The sequence below is a fragment of the Nematostella vectensis genome, chromosome 3, assembly GCF_932526225.1.
Source record: "Nematostella vectensis chromosome 3, jaNemVect1.1, whole genome shotgun sequence".
In the NCBI taxonomy this organism is placed as follows: Eukaryota; Metazoa; Cnidaria; class Anthozoa; order Actiniaria; family Edwardsiidae; genus Nematostella; species Nematostella vectensis.
In genome coordinates this window covers 12,617,144-12,634,441 of record NC_064036.1, presented here as the reverse complement: position 1 = coordinate 12,634,441, position 17,298 = coordinate 12,617,144, and the positions used below count along the sequence as shown (strand labels likewise).

At 37.7% G+C, this 17,298-nt stretch overlaps 3 protein-coding genes and 1 long non-coding RNA gene across 5 annotated transcripts; 1 reads left to right on the top strand and 3 right to left on the bottom strand.

Moving 5' to 3' along the window:
• Positions 1 to 150: 150 nt before the first annotated feature.
• LOC116602247 lies at positions 151 to 6,628 on the bottom strand. Its single transcript, XM_032363555.2, has 6 exons — positions 6,406 to 6,628; positions 4,599 to 4,665; positions 4,009 to 4,045; positions 2,436 to 2,572; positions 1,476 to 1,570; positions 151 to 672 (listed from the first exon to the last, which is right to left on the bottom strand). Exons 1-6 carry the CDS (start codon positions 6,583 to 6,585, stop codon positions 601 to 603), a joined length of 588 nt encoding a protein of 195 aa, XP_032219446.2. The 5' UTR covers positions 6,586 to 6,628; the 3' UTR covers positions 151 to 600.
• Positions 6,629 to 7,761: 1,133 nt separating this feature from the next.
• On the bottom strand, positions 7,762 to 13,520 carry LOC5518764 (cation-dependent mannose-6-phosphate receptor). The gene is made up of 7 exons (XM_048724577.1): positions 13,232 to 13,520; positions 11,373 to 11,536; positions 10,624 to 10,733; positions 10,137 to 10,285; positions 9,584 to 9,710; positions 8,681 to 8,737; positions 7,762 to 8,567 (listed from the first exon to the last, which is right to left on the bottom strand). Exons 1-7 carry the CDS (start codon positions 13,381 to 13,383, stop codon positions 8,487 to 8,489), a joined length of 840 nt encoding a protein of 279 aa, XP_048580534.1. The 5' UTR covers positions 13,384 to 13,520; the 3' UTR covers positions 7,762 to 8,486.
• Positions 13,521 to 13,526: 6 nt separating this feature from the next.
• LOC5520109 (protein-S-isoprenylcysteine O-methyltransferase) lies at positions 13,527 to 15,531 on the top strand. 2 transcript variants are annotated; one of them, XM_032365038.2, is made up of 3 exons: positions 13,527 to 13,619; positions 14,313 to 14,398; positions 14,798 to 15,531. In XM_032365038.2, the coding sequence occupies exons 1-3, from the start codon at positions 13,588 to 13,590 to the stop codon at positions 15,001 to 15,003; spliced, it is 324 nt and encodes a 107-aa protein (XP_032220929.1). In that variant the 5' UTR covers positions 13,527 to 13,587; the 3' UTR covers positions 15,004 to 15,531. The 2 variants fall into 2 exon arrangements, with proteins under 2 accessions (XP_032220929.1, XP_001639966.3); XM_001639916.3 differs by lacking the exon at positions 13,527 to 13,619 and having other exon boundaries at positions 13,626 to 14,398.
• LOC116603582 lies at positions 15,328 to 16,902 on the bottom strand. The gene is made up of 2 exons (XR_004290680.2): positions 16,131 to 16,902; positions 15,328 to 15,678 (listed from the first exon to the last, which is right to left on the bottom strand). It is a non-coding gene; the product is annotated as an uncharacterized LOC116603582 (long non-coding RNA).
• Positions 16,903 to 17,298: the final 396 nt, after the last annotated feature.

Sequence of the window (17,298 nt, the reverse complement as noted above, 5' to 3'; positions counted from 1 at the left end):
TCACGCATCTAGTGAACTATTTTCTGTGGCTAGAATTGAGCCCTTTGTAAGTTATGAGAAGTGACCAGCTAGAAAGACCTGTGCAAATAACTTGGCAGTGGAAATATGCCTCTGCCGGCAATAGGAATACTGTATAAGATGACATGAAAGCAAAGTGAAAGGTTGAATTCACAAAATTCATTTTAATAAAACATAATTTTTTTAATATGGTCTCATTACGAGAATAATATTTATCACAGGTGCGGCGTTTTGAATGCCGGCACCGAGGGGCGGCCTAGACTATGACCACAAATCTCGCCTTAGGCTAGAAATAAAGCTCAATATTGCATATACAAAATACGCTATAATTGGGAAATTTGTTATTCGTACTATGGCAACATAAGGCATTTATTGCATGATAATTTTCTAGTTTCCAACCAATTTCCAATGTCGAGTTTTCCACTAAAGGGTTCGTACAGTAATTCATCCATATTACTGTGGTTGTTGGTTGTTGTGGTTACCTCTAAAGCTCTTCTCATTGTCACGTAAAGTTCGTTACGCAGAGCGTAACTTGGGGAGTCACAAAATAAATATGTTCCTTCCACTTGATGCTCTTTGTGGTCATTTCTTTCTATCGTCTCCTCCCACCCGCTTCCTCAAGTCTTTCAGTCGCTCTGCCCCAAAAGCATACATCTATGAAATAAAAAGTTGTTATATGATTATATTGATGTTATAGGAACACGTAACTGCGTCTTGGATTTTAGTTTGCATAGTGCATCTGGTTGAGTGCGGCCTGTGGGGTCCCGCCCCAAAACCGCATTTTTCCGCAGTATCATGTTTTTGGGGGGAAATACTATGGGGAAATACATAAATAATGCATGCCAAATTTGAAGTACTGCGCGCAAATATCTGCTAAATCTGTTGAGGCTCAAACAGTTAACGTTAAAAGATCATAAAATGTTACAATTTGCTTGCAAGTTGAATTCGTTGTTGCGCGACCGCCAAGTATTCAAATCCATTTCTCTTCTGGGAATAGCGCAAAGTCAACCATAACACTGTGACCAATCAATTCCCTTGCTGTGTGCAGTCAAACGGTTTATGACTCGACAGTGAAAACAAGTAGAATGAGTGATTATACGCTATTTCCAAATAAAGCAAGGATTTTTGATTTGCTGAGGTCGCGCAACAACAAATTTATGGCTATAAATTCCCATTTATAACCAGATGTTTTGTTTGAGGTATTGGTTCAACAATCTCTTCACCCCACGGATAGAAATAAATCAATCATTGCTTTTATAACAGAAGAGGATTCCCTGCCCTGGGCGCCCTCAACACCTCTGCTATCAGGAACTGAAGATAAGCAAACTGGAGAGAACTGGCTCAAAGTATTTCCTGATAACGTTTTAATATCTTAATAACCAATGATAGTGCATGATGGGGATTTCCAAACAGCAGTTTTTTAACACAAGTAAAAAAAATTATGATAAAACATATACCTGAGACAGCTTTTCTTGAGGATGACAATATGAAACGATCCTTGCAGAGGTTTTATACCAAGATGACATGATATCAGAAAAGCCATTCCAAACTTCTAGCAAGATAAAAAAAAAAGAATATCTTAGTCAAACTCGAACTAAGAGATAGGAATAAAGAAACAGCACTAATCCAAATACTGGTTAAGTCAAAATATCTAGATCTTTATGTACAATTTCTATAAGGATGTAATTTTCACAAGATTGCCACCCTTTTTATTTGGGTTTGAAGTGAGTCCCTAACTAGTTGGAGTAGAATACTGGGGCTTTGCAAAGAGAAGAGGAGAGCTACTCTGTTTAACAGCATACAGCATACATGTTCATGGACATACTGATTATTTCCATAAGAGCTTGTTGCATTTTTCCAAAAATAGGTAAAAACATTTGCTCTTTACTTAAGGTCTTGAATTTAAATCTTTAATTTAAATCAAAAAAGGAAAGAAGAAAAGCCAATGTCATCATCCTAGCGATTGGAAAAAATCTGATTAGCTCTCACAACATATGAAGGATATCCCTATACTTGAAATTCATAGGCTGCTTTAACTGGCAATTAAAAAGGAAATAATTTTAAATAGCACAAGATGTAAAACAACAGTCACAAAAGATAGCTCTGTGGCATCACAAAAGATTTAATTTCTGATAGTCATGACACAGGGGATTTTCCAGATTCTTGAATTTAAATAATCTTTTTAAAATCACTTTATAACTTTCTTATTATCTGTATTGTTTTTATTCTGTCATGTGTTGTGGATGAAGATTCAAGCAAAACTTTGTGCGAGTTGGCAGTTTTTTGAAGGCACTTGATTTTCGAAAAAAAGATCATTTGATAACTAGGCATAGTAGAAGTAGTATCAAGGGGAAGATATATAAGAAAATGAGGTTGGCTAAGGCTCACAAATTTAACTACAGAGATTACTCACTAACCTGAAGGCTTTATCCCATTTTCAGCAATATCCTTTATTCCCTTTTCCATGTGGTTTTTCTGCTTGTTTAAGATTTCTATGATCCTTTTGCCAAGTCCCATATCTTCGGGTGGAAACTCATATTTCTTTGGATCTTTACTAAAAGGAAATTTGACAAAAAAAGTTCATTCCATTAACTTTAGCCTTAGCAATTAGAAAAGAAACTGTGCAATAAAAGAAACTGGTGTATGAATAGCCTGCATAGCAAGCGATTTGCGAAGAATAGGAGAGCACAAAAAAAGAGAAGGGAGAGAGGAAAGAAGTAAATGCTTGCCAGTACTTATTGTTTTTTTTTACTCACAGCAAAAAGTCTGTGATAATTTTCTGATAGCAGAATTTGAAGCTTCTGATTGGCGCGGCTAACGCTGAGTGACATTTTGCAGATTCACACTCACAATTTCTCAAAATAGCATTGCACAAGGATCCACTGAAATATGTTTTAAACTGAGACAGGGATGCGTTTTACGAACATCTATTGGGTGGAGGAAATTTAGCAGTTTTGTTGATTGGTCCTATCAAGGATATATTCCAACTTGAGGCGAATTCAAACAAAGACAACATATACTCGCATGTTAGTCGTTTGCAAACGTCAAGGTGGATGGTGACCTTTGACATGGATTGAATTTTTTCGCTGCTTGCAGTTTGGCTCTTTCCTTGTTTATGTAGATTTATGGTAGGTTTCTGAGCCGCGTGCATGTAGAATGATGTTGAGATTGCTTAATAAACTCTGCATGTGTGCGTCCCTTTGAAATTGGCTTTTATATACAAAACATGACAACCAAAATCTCACTCAATGTGATGTTGAAAGTCGCATTTGCAAACTTTGTAATTCTTAGTTTAAATAAAAGAGAAACAATTTACATTGTGCCATCTATAATCTGCAAACCCTGCAACGGACCCAGTTAGCGGGCCCAACCATCTCGCCCCTCAACCAATCAAATTCATTCTCTTGACAGCTAGCTGTCATTCAGTTTGACATGCTGCTCACGAGAATTGTAAACAGACAGTCACACTCAGTGCAAGATTTCACAACAAGTTGCAAATGTTTTTGGATGTTTTAGCTAATATCTTAACTTTTTTCGCTGGAAATGCAAACCTGGCAATATATTTTGTAATGTAGCATTGATAAATTGTTGATTTTTTCCGTTAATTCATTGTTTATTTGAGCAAAGCGTTTGCAAAGGCTAGACATTATAATATTGATTACGGGTTCTTAATAAATTTGGGAAGTTATTGGGGGTTTTGAGAAACACTCGCTCAAACCCGATAAACTTCCCCCTAAAGTCTCCCGACAACTTTTATGGGCCTGTTAATTACCAGGAGTTTTGAGAAACGGGCCCCACTATTTTGAACCCTGAGATACTGTAATTAATTATATTTAGCTGACATCTGTTTGCTCAAGGTTATAGTATCCAATAACCACAGCCATAATCCTCATAATCTTCAACCATCATCTTTTAATTAAAATCACCACCTCACAATATAATCATTATCATAACAAAGCTACAAAAACACGACATCTTATAATCCCTTGCCTTTTAGTTTGATTGACACTTTTTTCAATATCTTCCTCTGAAAAAAAAAAAAGAACTACTCATCAAAGTAAAAAAAAAAATCTGAAAAGCAGTTCAATCAATAACATTCACAAGGTACCATAAGGGGATGAGAGGTGAAGTTAACGTGAAACATTCAAGCCTGTTATACGATCATGGGCACCCTTGCTTTCCAGCCAAATTCACAGCTCCTAGAATTATATGACAACCCAATGAAAACCGTATAATAGGGGGCTTGCGCTAAGAGATCATGTGACTGTTTGGGTGGCAAACTAGCGCGCGCTCAGCCTTTTAGTGGCAAAATAAATGCAACAAAAAGCAACTTATTCAGCGCTTACGGAAAAAAAAGATCTCTTTTTTTTTCAGAAAGGGTTTAGTTTTATTTAAAGATTGTATTTCTTTGTCCATCTCTGGTGTGATGGGCGCAGTTATTTCTGATTTTTTGTTTGTTTGATCATTTTGTTTTGAATTTGCCACCCAAAAAGGTCACGTGTTCTCTTAGCGCAAGACCCCTATTGGGCACATGTTTGTTTAAAGTAGATATACATTAACCAGACAAAATGTTGACATACCAATCTCCTGAATTGTAACTTGTAACCCTCTTGTCTGACTGGGTTTTATCTTTTTTGGATCTGCAAACTAAAGTTCAGATAATAAACACAATTCATTATTGATTATTTCCACACAAGCCTGCTTTCCAGCTTAGTTTTTCTTGCTGGCAAAGCAAGCATTGTTTCTAAAACCTGTGTGCAACATGGACTATTACTGTACGCAGTGGCTATATGCCCGGAAGTCGGGAAAGGTCCTCGATTGGCTAAATGCCCAACAGTTTTCAATTTTTTTTTCAAATAACACAGTTAATTATTGACCTACTGAGTTCAAATTATTCTATATTTGTTGAGAAAGGGCAAGCCAATCTGAATTGAGATTTGTTGTCAGTATTGAATGTATTCTGTTGTCTATGTACACTATAAAATAGTTATTTTAGTGCCATTTAAAAATGTCTTCAATATGATGCTACATGTTGCCAGTTCTCAATTTGCTAAAATATCACGGTAAATTGTCAACCTTGTGAACTCAAAGTATTCTGTATTAGTTTAGAAAGGTCAAGCGAATCTGAATTGAGCTTTTTTGTTTGAGTTTAAATTTTTTTTTCTTGCTTGTACTGTATACTGTACACTATAAATACCTTTCCCGACTGTGTTATTGTAGCAAATAAATTGTGTCACTACTTACAACAAAGCTCAATTAATAATCGCTTGCCCTTTCTAAACCAATATAGGATAATTTGAACTCAATAGGTCGACAAAATTCTTTAGTGAAAATACTAAAGTGGCACTAAAATAACGATGTTCTAGTGTACATAGTAGGCTTGATTTCCAGCTGGTCTCTGTGAGCCCGCAGTACATGCTCCCATCAACAGCTGGATCACTGGTCTGACAGTTTGTCGTGAGATCAAAATTTCAGCCAATCAAGAAAGAGCCTGGTTGGTTTTTATGGGGAAGACCGCTAACCATTAGCAAGGCTCAAGTAAAACGCTTGTCGCCTTGAACGCTAGAAGAATCTGTGTTACAAACCTTTCTGATAGAGAATCTCTTATATTCCCTGTCAATGGCTTTGAATTATCTTTTACATGAAAAGGATGTGCTCAGCCTACAGGCTTCGGAAATTTGCTCAGGTTTACACAAACTCCTGGTCAACGACGTGACGGCAGAACGATAACAATGAGAATGATCGAAATTATGTGTGGATCAGTGAGTAAATCACACTTCCCGGCCTCGGTAGGATGGGGAAAATGCTTGAGAGTTTGGCATAATCCTTATTTATTACTTGAAAATTATCAGAGCTTGTAGAGGCAAAGCAAACTAGGTCTTATACATTTTGACCAGTGTGTGATCACTGATATCCTTTGGCACTTTTTTCTTACTTTGTACATTTGAGCGAGCTCGGCCGGGCTGTGAAACGCTGATTTTGCACAAAGTCTATGCCCTGGTGTATTTCTTTGCCTGTTTGAGTGTTTATGAGTGTTTTATAGCAGGAATAAATGCGAAGAAGTTGCATAAAAGCGGAAGTGACGAAACGGACAAGTGAGTTTGGCCATTGACCCAGCCGTTAGTGGGGCCAATGTGAGGCCTAGCGCGCGACGGCTGAAAATAGAGCCTAGTCTACATAGACGACGGAAAATATTCAATACTGACAAAAAAAGCTCAATTCAAATTTGCTAGCCCTATCTCAACAAATATAGAATATTTTGAACTTACTAGGTCGACAATTAACTGGGTTAATTGAATAATATTGAAAACTGTCGGGCATTTAGTCAATCGAGATTTCCCGACTGTCGGGCATAGCTACTGCGATTACTGTATGGCCCCTTTTTACCTTATTGATTTTGACCACGTTAATTCCATTACAGATGCGATTTCGCTTGTTCGTTTTATCAATTTCACCTTTAGTACTCTTTGTCCATATACCGATGCAAGTTTCGTGCCATTCAGGTACAGGATTTCGAGATTTCTTTGCGTTTCCACTCGATTTCTCGGGATCTTCATCATCCGCCATCTTGGTAGTTTTGGTACCGAGATCTACCGGCCAAAACCAACACAGGTAATCCAATTACAAAAACAGGTAGCATTACAAAGCGCTCGTATAAGAACCTCAAACTTTGTCAAAATTCTGGATATAACTTATGTGAAACCTATAGAATATAACATGTGAACATAATTTACGGTTGATTTCAAGAAAGAAAAAATACTTTTCATAAATGGTCTGGTGACTGTTCTTGCTCAGTGCAGGCGAGTACCAGGATGGGCTGAGGAGGGTGCGCAGTCCGAGGTATCATATGGAACAAGAAGTATAGTATTTGAAGACTCCTTTTTAAGAAAATACTTTTTGGCTGCTAAGTGGGGTCTGTTTCCCCGGAGTTTATGAAAAAAAAAAAACATTCAGGACCCGCACTATAAAAGGGCTTAGCTCCGCCCCCTTTCGGCCGAATAAAATTCAAACTTCAGGATCGATAAAGATGACAACACGCCGTAAACATTGCGTCGGTAGTGAGACTTTAAAGTTGTGTTATCGTTAATAATTTGAACTTATTTGTAATTCACATTCCTGCTCTTTTGGTGGGTTATTCATTGTTCATAGCCAAGAGAAAATAAACCGAACAAACGAGAAGAAAAGCGCTTCAAAAGTTGAATTTGGGTTTCGCTCCTTGTGGACAGGGCACGCTTGACTGAACTACGGAGCTCCGCACCGGGTAGCAATTTACTGACAACTGAGCCTTTCCTGGACCTGGCCCAGGCCCTTTTATAGTGCGGGTCCTTGTTTAAAACCTAAACAGCCTGATTTGTTCAATGCTACCATGGTAATAAGAGCCTATCAAGCCTGATCTTAGGCTTAATTTCCATCTCGTTTCTGTGAGCAATGAAAGAGGCCTAGAGATGGCTGGACATAAAGTCTAGCCTGGACTTGAAAATTGTCGGTTCTAATACGTGGGTGTTTATTGTATTGTAAGAGGTAGAACAACTAATGCAAAATACAGATCCATATGCCTGTATGTTGCCTTCAGTGGGTTCCCTGCTAGCAGAGGCCTCTTTTCTCTGTATTTCGCTGGGCTGGCGTTCGCGAGGAAAAGAGACTTGCGAACGCCAGCCCAGCGAGCTATAGAGAAAAGAGGCCTCTCCTAGCAGGGAATTCAGTGGGATAAAATACCTTGGGAGCTAACAATCAAGACTACACTTGAAAACAAAATCTTTATTTGCTTCTATTCTAAAAAGTAGGGCTAACCTTTACAATGACACGGTCTGGCTCCTTAGCTAGCAAATATCATTTTTTTTATTCTGAAAAGAACGTTTTTTTTTAAATCTAAATATCAAAATTTTTAAATTCATAAGCAATTATGGACGAGAATAGTTTACATTTAGCCTCCTCCGAAGGCAAATCAAAGAGAGACAGAAAAAAATTGACCAACATATTTGGGACTTCCAGTGATGTGCTTATGAAAGGGTCGTAAGGGACTGAGGGTAAGAGAAGGGATAGGAGGGGAGAAGAGATATCTCTTTTCTTCTCTTTTCCCTCCCCCTACTCCCTCGCAGCGCTTCTGGTTTCCCTTTGGAAGCCCAAATCAGTTTTTTTTCCTGTGTCGCTGTTTGAGCTCTCTTTGAGTTACCTCCAGAGAAGGCTACAATGTGTGTACATTTTGCATGTTACTCTATTGATCATCAGATTAGTTTCAGTTAAAGCAGCGTGTGCCATCCTATGTTTCATAATACTCTCCAAAATCACCATCAACGGAGTTTACAGAGTTTACATGTTAAAATACCAATGCAGGGAACCTAGGATTTTAAAAGAGGGGGGGGGGGGGCTGCACCTTTTCCTTCGCTAGGTACAACCCTTTTATGTATATTGTAATATTCTAGAAACTCTCAAGGCATTATGAAATAAACCCCTTAGAAACAATTCAACTACATCGGCAGCATGTGATCGTCATCTCGATCCCTGGGGATGACAACTTCACTATCATCACCAATAGCATCATCCATTGGCTGAGAACAAAGAATGACTTATCATGTTGTTGTACTAAAAAGTACATTATAATGATGAGAAATACATAATAAACAATTGGCCATTTTGTGTGGAAAGCAATATGAGTACTTACTTTGTACCTTGGCGGTGGCTTTGCATCTGCACAACGACATAGGAAATTACAGCCATCCTGAAATTTTAAGACCATGACATTATACATATCATTATAGAGCTTGCTTGGGTCATTTTTTTTCCCTTTTCTGGATCTGAACTTACTTTTATTTTAGAAAAGTAAGTTCAGAAGTTAAAGGGACTTCCCCACTTTTAAGACTCCGTCCCCACTTTTAAGACTCCGTCCCCACGTTTCAGTTTTCGTTTGAAAACGCAACCTTTCCGTTACGGATACGGGTATCGTCGACACGTGAAGACGGTACCCTTTTGGTGCCGTCCCGGCCGACAATGGAACCTTCCGAAAATGATGGCGTGATAACTCAGGTCCAGTCCACTTGGCGCGCATGAGCTGTAGAGCTTGTTATCGTTTTCGTATCGTTTCTGGAGCTACATAACAATCAAGACTACACTTGTGGGTTCTTACCAGAACTAAGTGGTAAAAGTTCAAATCGTGAATCTTGAATCTTGAAAAAGGCGCGTTTAATACGGCCAAAGTAAAAAGTAAACATAAACACAACACTAGACTACACACCTTTTTTTTTTTCAACAAGTCGTTTTTTTATTCGTTAATAATGTTGTTTTTCGCCCTATGTTTACCGTAAATATCATTAGGGACAAATAAAGAGCTTGGGCTACCTGTGGTCATATCAAAATGAAAACGCTTCATGCGGACTAGGATCTTTTTGAAAACGGAACAAAAAAGGGGCCAGGGTCTTAACTACAACAAAAGCAAAGCCCGATGCAATACACTTAATGCGAACAAACCTGTGCGACAGACTTTTTTTGGAAAAGTTGTTATATGGTATGCAATGTTATCAAAGGGAACTGTAAGTCATGTAGAGGACATGCAGCAACATGCACTTACTGCTTGTAAACTTCCAAAATTCTTCCACAGGTTGTAGTTGGGTATCTGCTCCATTCCTTTAGCACCCACTATAAAACGCTGATATAGAAAACCCAGGAAGAGGTAGACACAAGCAACAATGACAAATCTGAAATTAATAACATGACCATATTATTTTAATCCTGTCAATAACTGCACATGAGTGCATACATACATTGAATTATATACTTGTACTAAAGAGTAAATGCTTGTTTTAGAGCTCAGGTTCAAAAAGGCCACACATTAGTTCAAAAAATACTGTATGGAATAGGCCCCACCACAACAAAGAAAATGAAAGAGATCTAATGCAGGACATTGTATCTTATTCCCAATTTTGAATGTATGTCATCCCTCAAACTGTGGTTTATTATTACTGATTTCTGTATGCACCCTTCAAATATGCACCCATCCTCAAATAATTGCCCTCATTGGCGAAAATAATAAATATATATATATATATATATATATGCAACCAGGGTAATAAAATTTATTAATTACAGGTTTAACAAGAACATGTAATCCTTTGTTTACTTACACAATGAGTATAATAGACCCTGGACTCAGGGATGATGGCTTTACAGTACAAGCAGCCTTGTTGTTGATTTCAAAGAGATAGTAACACTGATCTCCTTGATTTGGGCTAGAGCTATTGTAGATATACTCCTCAATTATTTTCAAAGTACCCTGGCAAGCAAAACGGCAAGTCAGAAAATCTAAGTCCCATGAAAATAAATAAGAATAAGGTGAACTTAGTCCATTCCCATTCAAGAACACCAATCATGCTGCCATTTTATGCTCCAGCTCAATGCTGAGTAACACAAAGCATCTGTTTCCAGCGGCTAATTCAAGTAAGAAACCAAGCTATTTTCTATCAAATATCATGTATAACCTATCTGACTTCATTCATAGATTGTTATTTTAAAGTTTCCTTGCAAATAAACAATTGTATTTACAATTTTACACACTTACAAAGGAGTGGCTGTTCGACATTCTTTAAGAAAAAGTTCTAATGTTTCACTTACACGATCTGCAGTTGGATCGCAGGTGACCATTACATCAGACCGTCTTTGGGTGCCACCACAATGACTATTGTATTTTTTGCCATTTGGGTAGGATATAAGGAACCAGTCAACTAGAAACAAAAAAAAAAGATATTGAAACAATCATAGCATACTAGCCTGTGAAACAGGCTCTCAAAATGCTCTTGGAAAAGCTGTTCTATTGGACACAGCACTCGAGCTCAGCTTTTCCATCTTTCACAAAACTAGCACCTGTTGAGTAGTAGAGGATTTGAGAGGAAAAAATATCTGAGAGCGCGATGTAGAATTTACAATAATTCAGTAATAGACAACTTGTACTTACTGATCACACATGAATTTTTGAGTGGCAAATTTAAGCCAAAATAAAGATGTAACGTAAGTACTAAATAAGTTGCTTTTTGTTGTTGTTATATTTAACTAGCGCCTGTTGAGCAAGCTATGTAATAGCATACTGGCTGTGTTCACTTAAAAAAATAAAAGGCATACTACCTAAATTAAACTTTGTTTATAAAATTATTGCCCTCAAAATAAACAGAGATGTTTTCTACTGGATAAACAGTTTTATTGCCAAGCTTATATTTAGTATAAATTAAAAACATTACCATGGATTTCTTTGTAGGTATGGAATATGACTAAAAGTTCCATCTGATCATAAATGCTGGGTGTCCTAAAATTCGCCCATAACAAGTACAGGCAATGAGTAACATAACCTCCACTCTAATTTGGTTTACCTCCTCCCCGGATTTGTGCGTTCTCATAATTCCCAAGAGTGATTTCTTTATTCTCTTTGTCCTTTGTCAAAGTTTGACTCACAGCCACTTTTTGCTCTTCTTCATCTTTGCAAATTGTCACTGTATAGAGATAGTTTTTGTCTGGATCCTCAACAAAATAAGCCCTGCAATAAAAAGGATTTTCTTAGTGCTTATGCCCAGGTGTACACCCACATACTATGATACAAATAAGCGCTTCAAATGTTGGAAGCACCCCCGCCTCAAATACTAATTTTGTAAAAACTAGCCATATGAATCATATTTATCTATCCAAAACCATGTAGCATTGTTAAGAAATTAAAGGCAATTCTGGTGCACAAAGCGTTTGTTATTTAGAGCTATTCGCAAAGTCTGGGCACACCATAACAAGAAATTCCGAGCGAACGAACCTCACGGGAGCGATTGTCAAAACACTACATACATACTACTTACCTGACAGCCTGGAAATACTGTAGCAAGGAAAATTCCTGAACGAGAATTTTAAAGCATTTCTGAAGTGATTTTTATTCATACTTTTTACATAAAGCTGCAAATTAATCCACAGGAAAGATTCTCAAAAGTCTAGAAACCCAACAGCTACACTATGCTATTTTTTTCAAAATTGAGTTCCTTGCTAATCGCTCTAATTATGACCAGTAGTTAAAAGTGATTTAAGCCTCTAAACAGTTGTTAGCAATACTACACGTTTTGTGATTAGTAAATGTTTTGAAGATAAAAAAACCTGTTGGGTATGCAGTGTTTTGACAATCGTTCCCGTGAGGTTTGTATTCCCTCATTCATCCCAATTTGAGTTATTTGCGAATATACATTATGATTGTTTCATGAATCAAGATTGCTTTCAAGTTCTTAGCAATGTTACATGTTTATATATTAACAAATATTGTTCCTTGGATGAAATGCAAAACCTGTTGGGTATATACATTATGATTGTTTCATGAATAAAGATCGCTTTCAAGTTCTTAGCAATGTTACATGTTTATATATTCACAAATATTGTTCCTTGGGTGAAATGCAAAACCTGTTGGGTATTGGGTATGTAGTGTTTTGACAATCGCTACCATGAGGTTAGTTTGCTTGAAATTTTCCCAACTGTTGACTCCAGCATTTGCGGATCACTCTAGATAACAAACGCTTCTTGCATCAGAATCACCTCCAAGTTTAAACAATGCTACATGGCTTTGGGGAATTGATATGATTCATATGGCTATTTTTTTTAATTAAAAGAGTTGCCGGGTAGCTAGCATTTGGGCATGCTTTCTGGCTCTTGGGTATCTGGACACTTCGTATTAGTGAAGTGCCAAAAAGTGACAGGTATCTCGAATAATGTCATTATGTCACACCAGGGAAGTGTAAGGAGATGGAATAGCAACTGCATAAATTAAACGATTTCACACATTCTATGTTCGTTTCGCTTTGTTAATTTGAGTTTTCGAAATTGATTTGGACTTTTATGCATTGCTCGTTTGACATCATATTTTACACACAAGTAACAAAATAGGTCAATGGCAATATAGCCAAAGCTCAACATCTGAAAATCGGGGCTTGCTAGAGATAGTGTTCAAGGCAAAATGTGTACCGATGCTTGTAGTGAAAGGGGAGAAACAAACATTCCAAACTGCAGTAGCCAAACAGGGTGCACCATTCGCCTTTAACATATTCAGTTGCGATTCCATCTCCTTTCACTTTCCTGGTCACACTAAACATTACACCATTTCAAAACGTTTGCAAAGATAACTCCGAGATAGCTATCAATGTTGTGATAAGTTTACGTTAGTATATAATTGGCAGTGATAGATAAAAGAGTATAAGTAATTACTCACTTTTGACGCTCGAATTTCTTGATTCTTCCATTAACATCAGTTGGATCAGCAACTCCTGCCGGCCTCTGAGGACAAACCGTCGCCTCGCTGTACGACAATACAGTTAAAACCAACACAATAACAACGTTCACTGCACTTTTTTCGACCGCCATTGCTCGATTTTGCGGTTAATTCAGGTGTTATTACGGAGTTATCACCGCTTTCGTCAAAACCAACACTTCCTTCTTCGTGTGATGTAGGCGCGCGGCTACTAAGTCACCTGTTTCAGCGTCGCACTGCACACTGGGTAGATCACTCGTGGAACACGTGAAGAAGTTCAGTCGAGTGAAACGAACAGTCACCTACTTACTGAAAATATGGGTTTATTTGCTGAATTTGAACCATATCGGTAGGGTCAAAGGAGTTTATTTTATTATTATTATTATTATTTTTTCTGCTATTTTCATAAAAGACAAAGGACACCTCTTGGTATGCCTGTGGTATCTAGAAAAAACGCGGACCGACAATTCGAATCCAAAATGGCGTCGATTGGTTTACCTCGGGAAGGCGAAGTTGCTTTGCTGTCATTTATCGCTTATTTCACTCTGACTCTTACACTAACGGGGAGGCAGAGTCTAGAAAGCATTTGGAACTTTTCAACATCGTTATTTTTCTTGGCTCTTGGTCTCTCAGTTACTTTTATAACTCCCCATTCTGGCGTTGCCAAGAGAGCTGGCTTTTTGGGATCAGTCTTTGGAATATCAGTTGTTTTGATAGTGAATTCGTCGATTCTTCGATATCTAGGCTGGTACCTAGCGTCTTTATCTTTTTTCCATTTTTCCGAATATATGATGGTCTCGATCTACAACCCCCGCACACTATCCATGGATTCGTTCTTGCTAAACCACAGCCCTGAATACAAGATTGCGGCTGTTGCGAGCTGGATGGAGTTCGCAATCGAGAGATTACTTTTCCCTGGACTCAAAGGATATTTCCTGATCTCATTTGTTGGAATCGTGTTTATGATTGGTGGAGATTTTGTCCGAAAGCTTGCCATGATCACCGCCAAGTCCAACTTTACTCACTTGGTTCGTTATCACAGAGTTGACGAACATGTGCTTGTGACCGGCGGTATTTATGCGTGGTGCCGACACCCGGCATATGTCGGCTGGTTCTTCTGGAGCATAGGTGAGCATTGTGAACTGTACAAATTCATACAGTAGATGTTGCAGTTAACAGTTATGGTACCCATGCTCACCAAATAGTGTTCAAGCCTCTAGTTCCCAGGGTACAGTTCGGGGTGTAAATGAAAGTGAATTGTATTCCTGGATTTCTAAAATGGGGGGGGGGGGGGGGGGGGCTTTCCAAGGGGGTGTGAAAATGGAATATAAAACTAGTTGCAAATTTAGCATTAAGAACATGTGTGGGATAAGATTTGCCGAAAATTTTAAACAGGCTTTTCATATCTTTCAAATTCACTCGCATTAGGCAGTATTTTGAACCTTTTCTCAAGCCTAATTTTTTAAAAATATATATATATAATTAATATATATATATATGACAAACTACTGTTCCCTTTTTTTTCAGGCACTCAGATGACATTGTGCAACCCTATTTGCTTTGTTGGTTATGCATATGCTTCATGGAAGTTTTTCAAGGAGCGTATATTTGAGGAGGAGATATTATTGTTGCAGTTCTTTGAGCAGGAGTATGTGAAATACCAGAAGAAAGTGGGGACAGGTCTACCCTTTATCAAAGGCTGTATCCTTGATGACTTTGCCAAGGATAAGTGATCAAGACTGTAAACATGAGCAGATGTACAGTATCCTTGATGACCTTGGCAAGGATAATTTTAAAAGGCATATAGGAGAGTAGCATTAGAGTGTATTAGTGCTAAATAAGCTTATTGAAAGAGTGTGCATACTAAGATATTCCCTGAATCATTTTTGCATTGCTGGTTGGTGAAGTTCATGTCAAGCAGGTTTCTCGCATTCTTATTGGCTTCAGAAAAGTGGCTATGGTAGAGTGTACCCCACTCTAATGCAGTGTTACACAAATAATGTCTATTTAAATGGTACAATCATTGGAAAGACTAGGGGGCAATTCGAATACAAGTACATTGTTGTGTCTTTTTTATTTTTTATGCAGTATAAATTTCCATTTCTCTGTTTAAATTAACAATGAGTATTTAGTTTGATACATTAAGTAATCCATGTATCAAGAAGCAAATTCAATACATGTTATGATTAAAGTTTATGGTTATAATTAAACATTTTGTTGCCTATGAAAATACTCTATAAATATGCATATTTTTGGTAAAATAGTTCTTGTTGTTTTGAATAGCCCATTTGCCAAAGGAGTGGTGAGTAGGTTTATCTTCTGCCCTGTGCCACCATGTGATTGGTCCATCCATATAATGGTGCAGATCTTTAATTGTCGCTAAAGTCTTGCTCTCTAGTGGCTGCTATCTGGAATATAATATAATGACTTTAAAATATCTACCTTGAAATAATAATTATCAGGCATAATCAGCATTACTGTATTTTTACTATTTGCATTTCTTTCCTTTCCCATATCGTCATTTTCTTGCTATTTTCATAACATTTTTCCATCTTATACCAGGATTTGAGAAACTATTTGACTTACCTGAGATTTAAGATAGCCAATTGAGCGTGCCTGAGAAACAAGGCCTTGAAATTATCTTTTTGATAATCTGTTTAATACTTATACCAAGCTTCTAGAAATGTTCTTTGTGACTGACATGAACTTAGTATGGCCAAAATGCCCAAAAATATTTTATTCTGATTGTTGGAATTTCTTAAAACCTACCTATATAGTCACATATATCACTAGAAAAAAAAAACTATATCGCACAGTCCCATCCAGATCTTTCACACATATACAGACACGAAATGCTCACCATTTTCCGAAGTGCTCTCTTTCCTGCCCTGCAGTGCCTCGTGCGGTAACGGGCCCCCATCGCACACGCTGGAATGGAGTCGCCGGCTTTTTGTAAAAGAAAGTCTTCGATGGCCCGTGTTCTGTCAGTTTTTGATTCATCATCCCTTGCAACTCTTGCCTGAAGCAGAGAAGCTAGTAAACACGCGAGTAAAGCTATGGCAAGTCCTTGTCGTAGAAGAGACATCTTGTAGTTCATTTGTTTGGCTGCTTCTGTATGTGTGTAGCAGAAGCTAGGAGAATGCTGATTTTATATCCATTCGTCGACCTTCTTTAATTAACATTCGTGGTTCAAGCCCTAATAGCATGTACCGCTTATAAATGCCTCATGAAAAGATCTTGAATGACCTTATAATAAGTTAATTTCCTTGTTTGGATCTACATTTTAGTTACATTACATTTGTGGATTGATGTCGATTTGGTGAAAGCTTATTGACGGCTTTATTGAATGTCCAATCAAGATTCATAACCCACCTGCGAAAATAGAAGATCAACAGACATTGAGATACTCCGCTATACAGATAGACTGCATTCTATGGCTATTTATATAAAAAAAATACTAAATAAGAAGAAACATTGCATTTAAGGGTCTCCGTCATAATTTCCAAGAATACAAACTAACATAAAGTTATTTAGCTACACGGACACCGGTTCCAGACGAAATGCGTCAGACATCTTGACAAAAAGAAAAGAAAAGATTTGAGATAATTATCAAGGATTAAAAAGAAATTCTTGATAAAAGTGCCGCGTCTGGGTTCCGGGCACGCGTCCTGCGCGAATCAAGATACATGATTACAAATTACAAAAAAAACATTCTTTGAAAAATTGTTTTCCTTTATTTTTATACAATCTATACAATGTGCATTTTCCTGGCCGAAACGAGTCCAGCTAAATAATTGCTCTCGCCGTTGCTGGGATAGAAACATAATAGAGCAGCTGCTTTCACTTGCGCGAGTTTATTGAAAAATGTGTCTGGGAACTTCTTACAGCTATTTCAATTAAAGTTGCCAAAGAGCGCTCTGCCGCACGCGCCCATACCGCGAGTTAGTATGGGTAATTTTTGTTGTTCAAGCTCTGCCATCCTTCACTGTTTCACCGCCGACACGAACTTCGTTGAACGCTATCAGAAT

Coding starts and splice junctions, on each gene's coding strand:
- LOC116602247 (XM_032363555.2), bottom strand. CDS start 6,585: ATGGCGGATGATGAAGATCCCGAGAAATCGAGTGGAAACGCAAAGAAA. Junction 4,046..4,598: donor AGTTACAATTCAGGAGATTG/GTATGTCAACAT, acceptor TTTTTTTTTCAG/AGGAAGATATTGAAAAAAGT. Junction 2,573..4,008: donor AGTGTCAATCAAACTAAAAG/GCAAGGGATTAT, acceptor ATTTCCTTTTAG/TAAAGATCCAAAGAAATATG.
- LOC5518764 (XM_048724577.1), bottom strand. CDS start 13,383: ATGGCGGTCGAAAAAAGTGCAGTGAACGTTGTTATTGTGTTGGTTTTA. Junction 10,734..11,372: donor CGCACAAATCCGGGGAGGAG/GTAAACCAAATT, acceptor TTTTGTTTCTAG/TTGACTGGTTCCTTATATCC. Junction 10,286..10,623: donor GCGATCCAACTGCAGATCGT/GTAAGTGAAACA, acceptor TTTGCTTGCCAG/GGTACTTTGAAAATAATTGA.
- LOC5520109 (XM_001639916.3), top strand. CDS start 13,702: ATGCCTGTGGTATCTAGAAAAAACGCGGACCGACAATTCGAATCCAAA. Junction 14,399..14,797: donor CTGGTTCTTCTGGAGCATAG/GTGAGCATTGTG, acceptor CTTTTTTTTCAG/GCACTCAGATGACATTGTGC.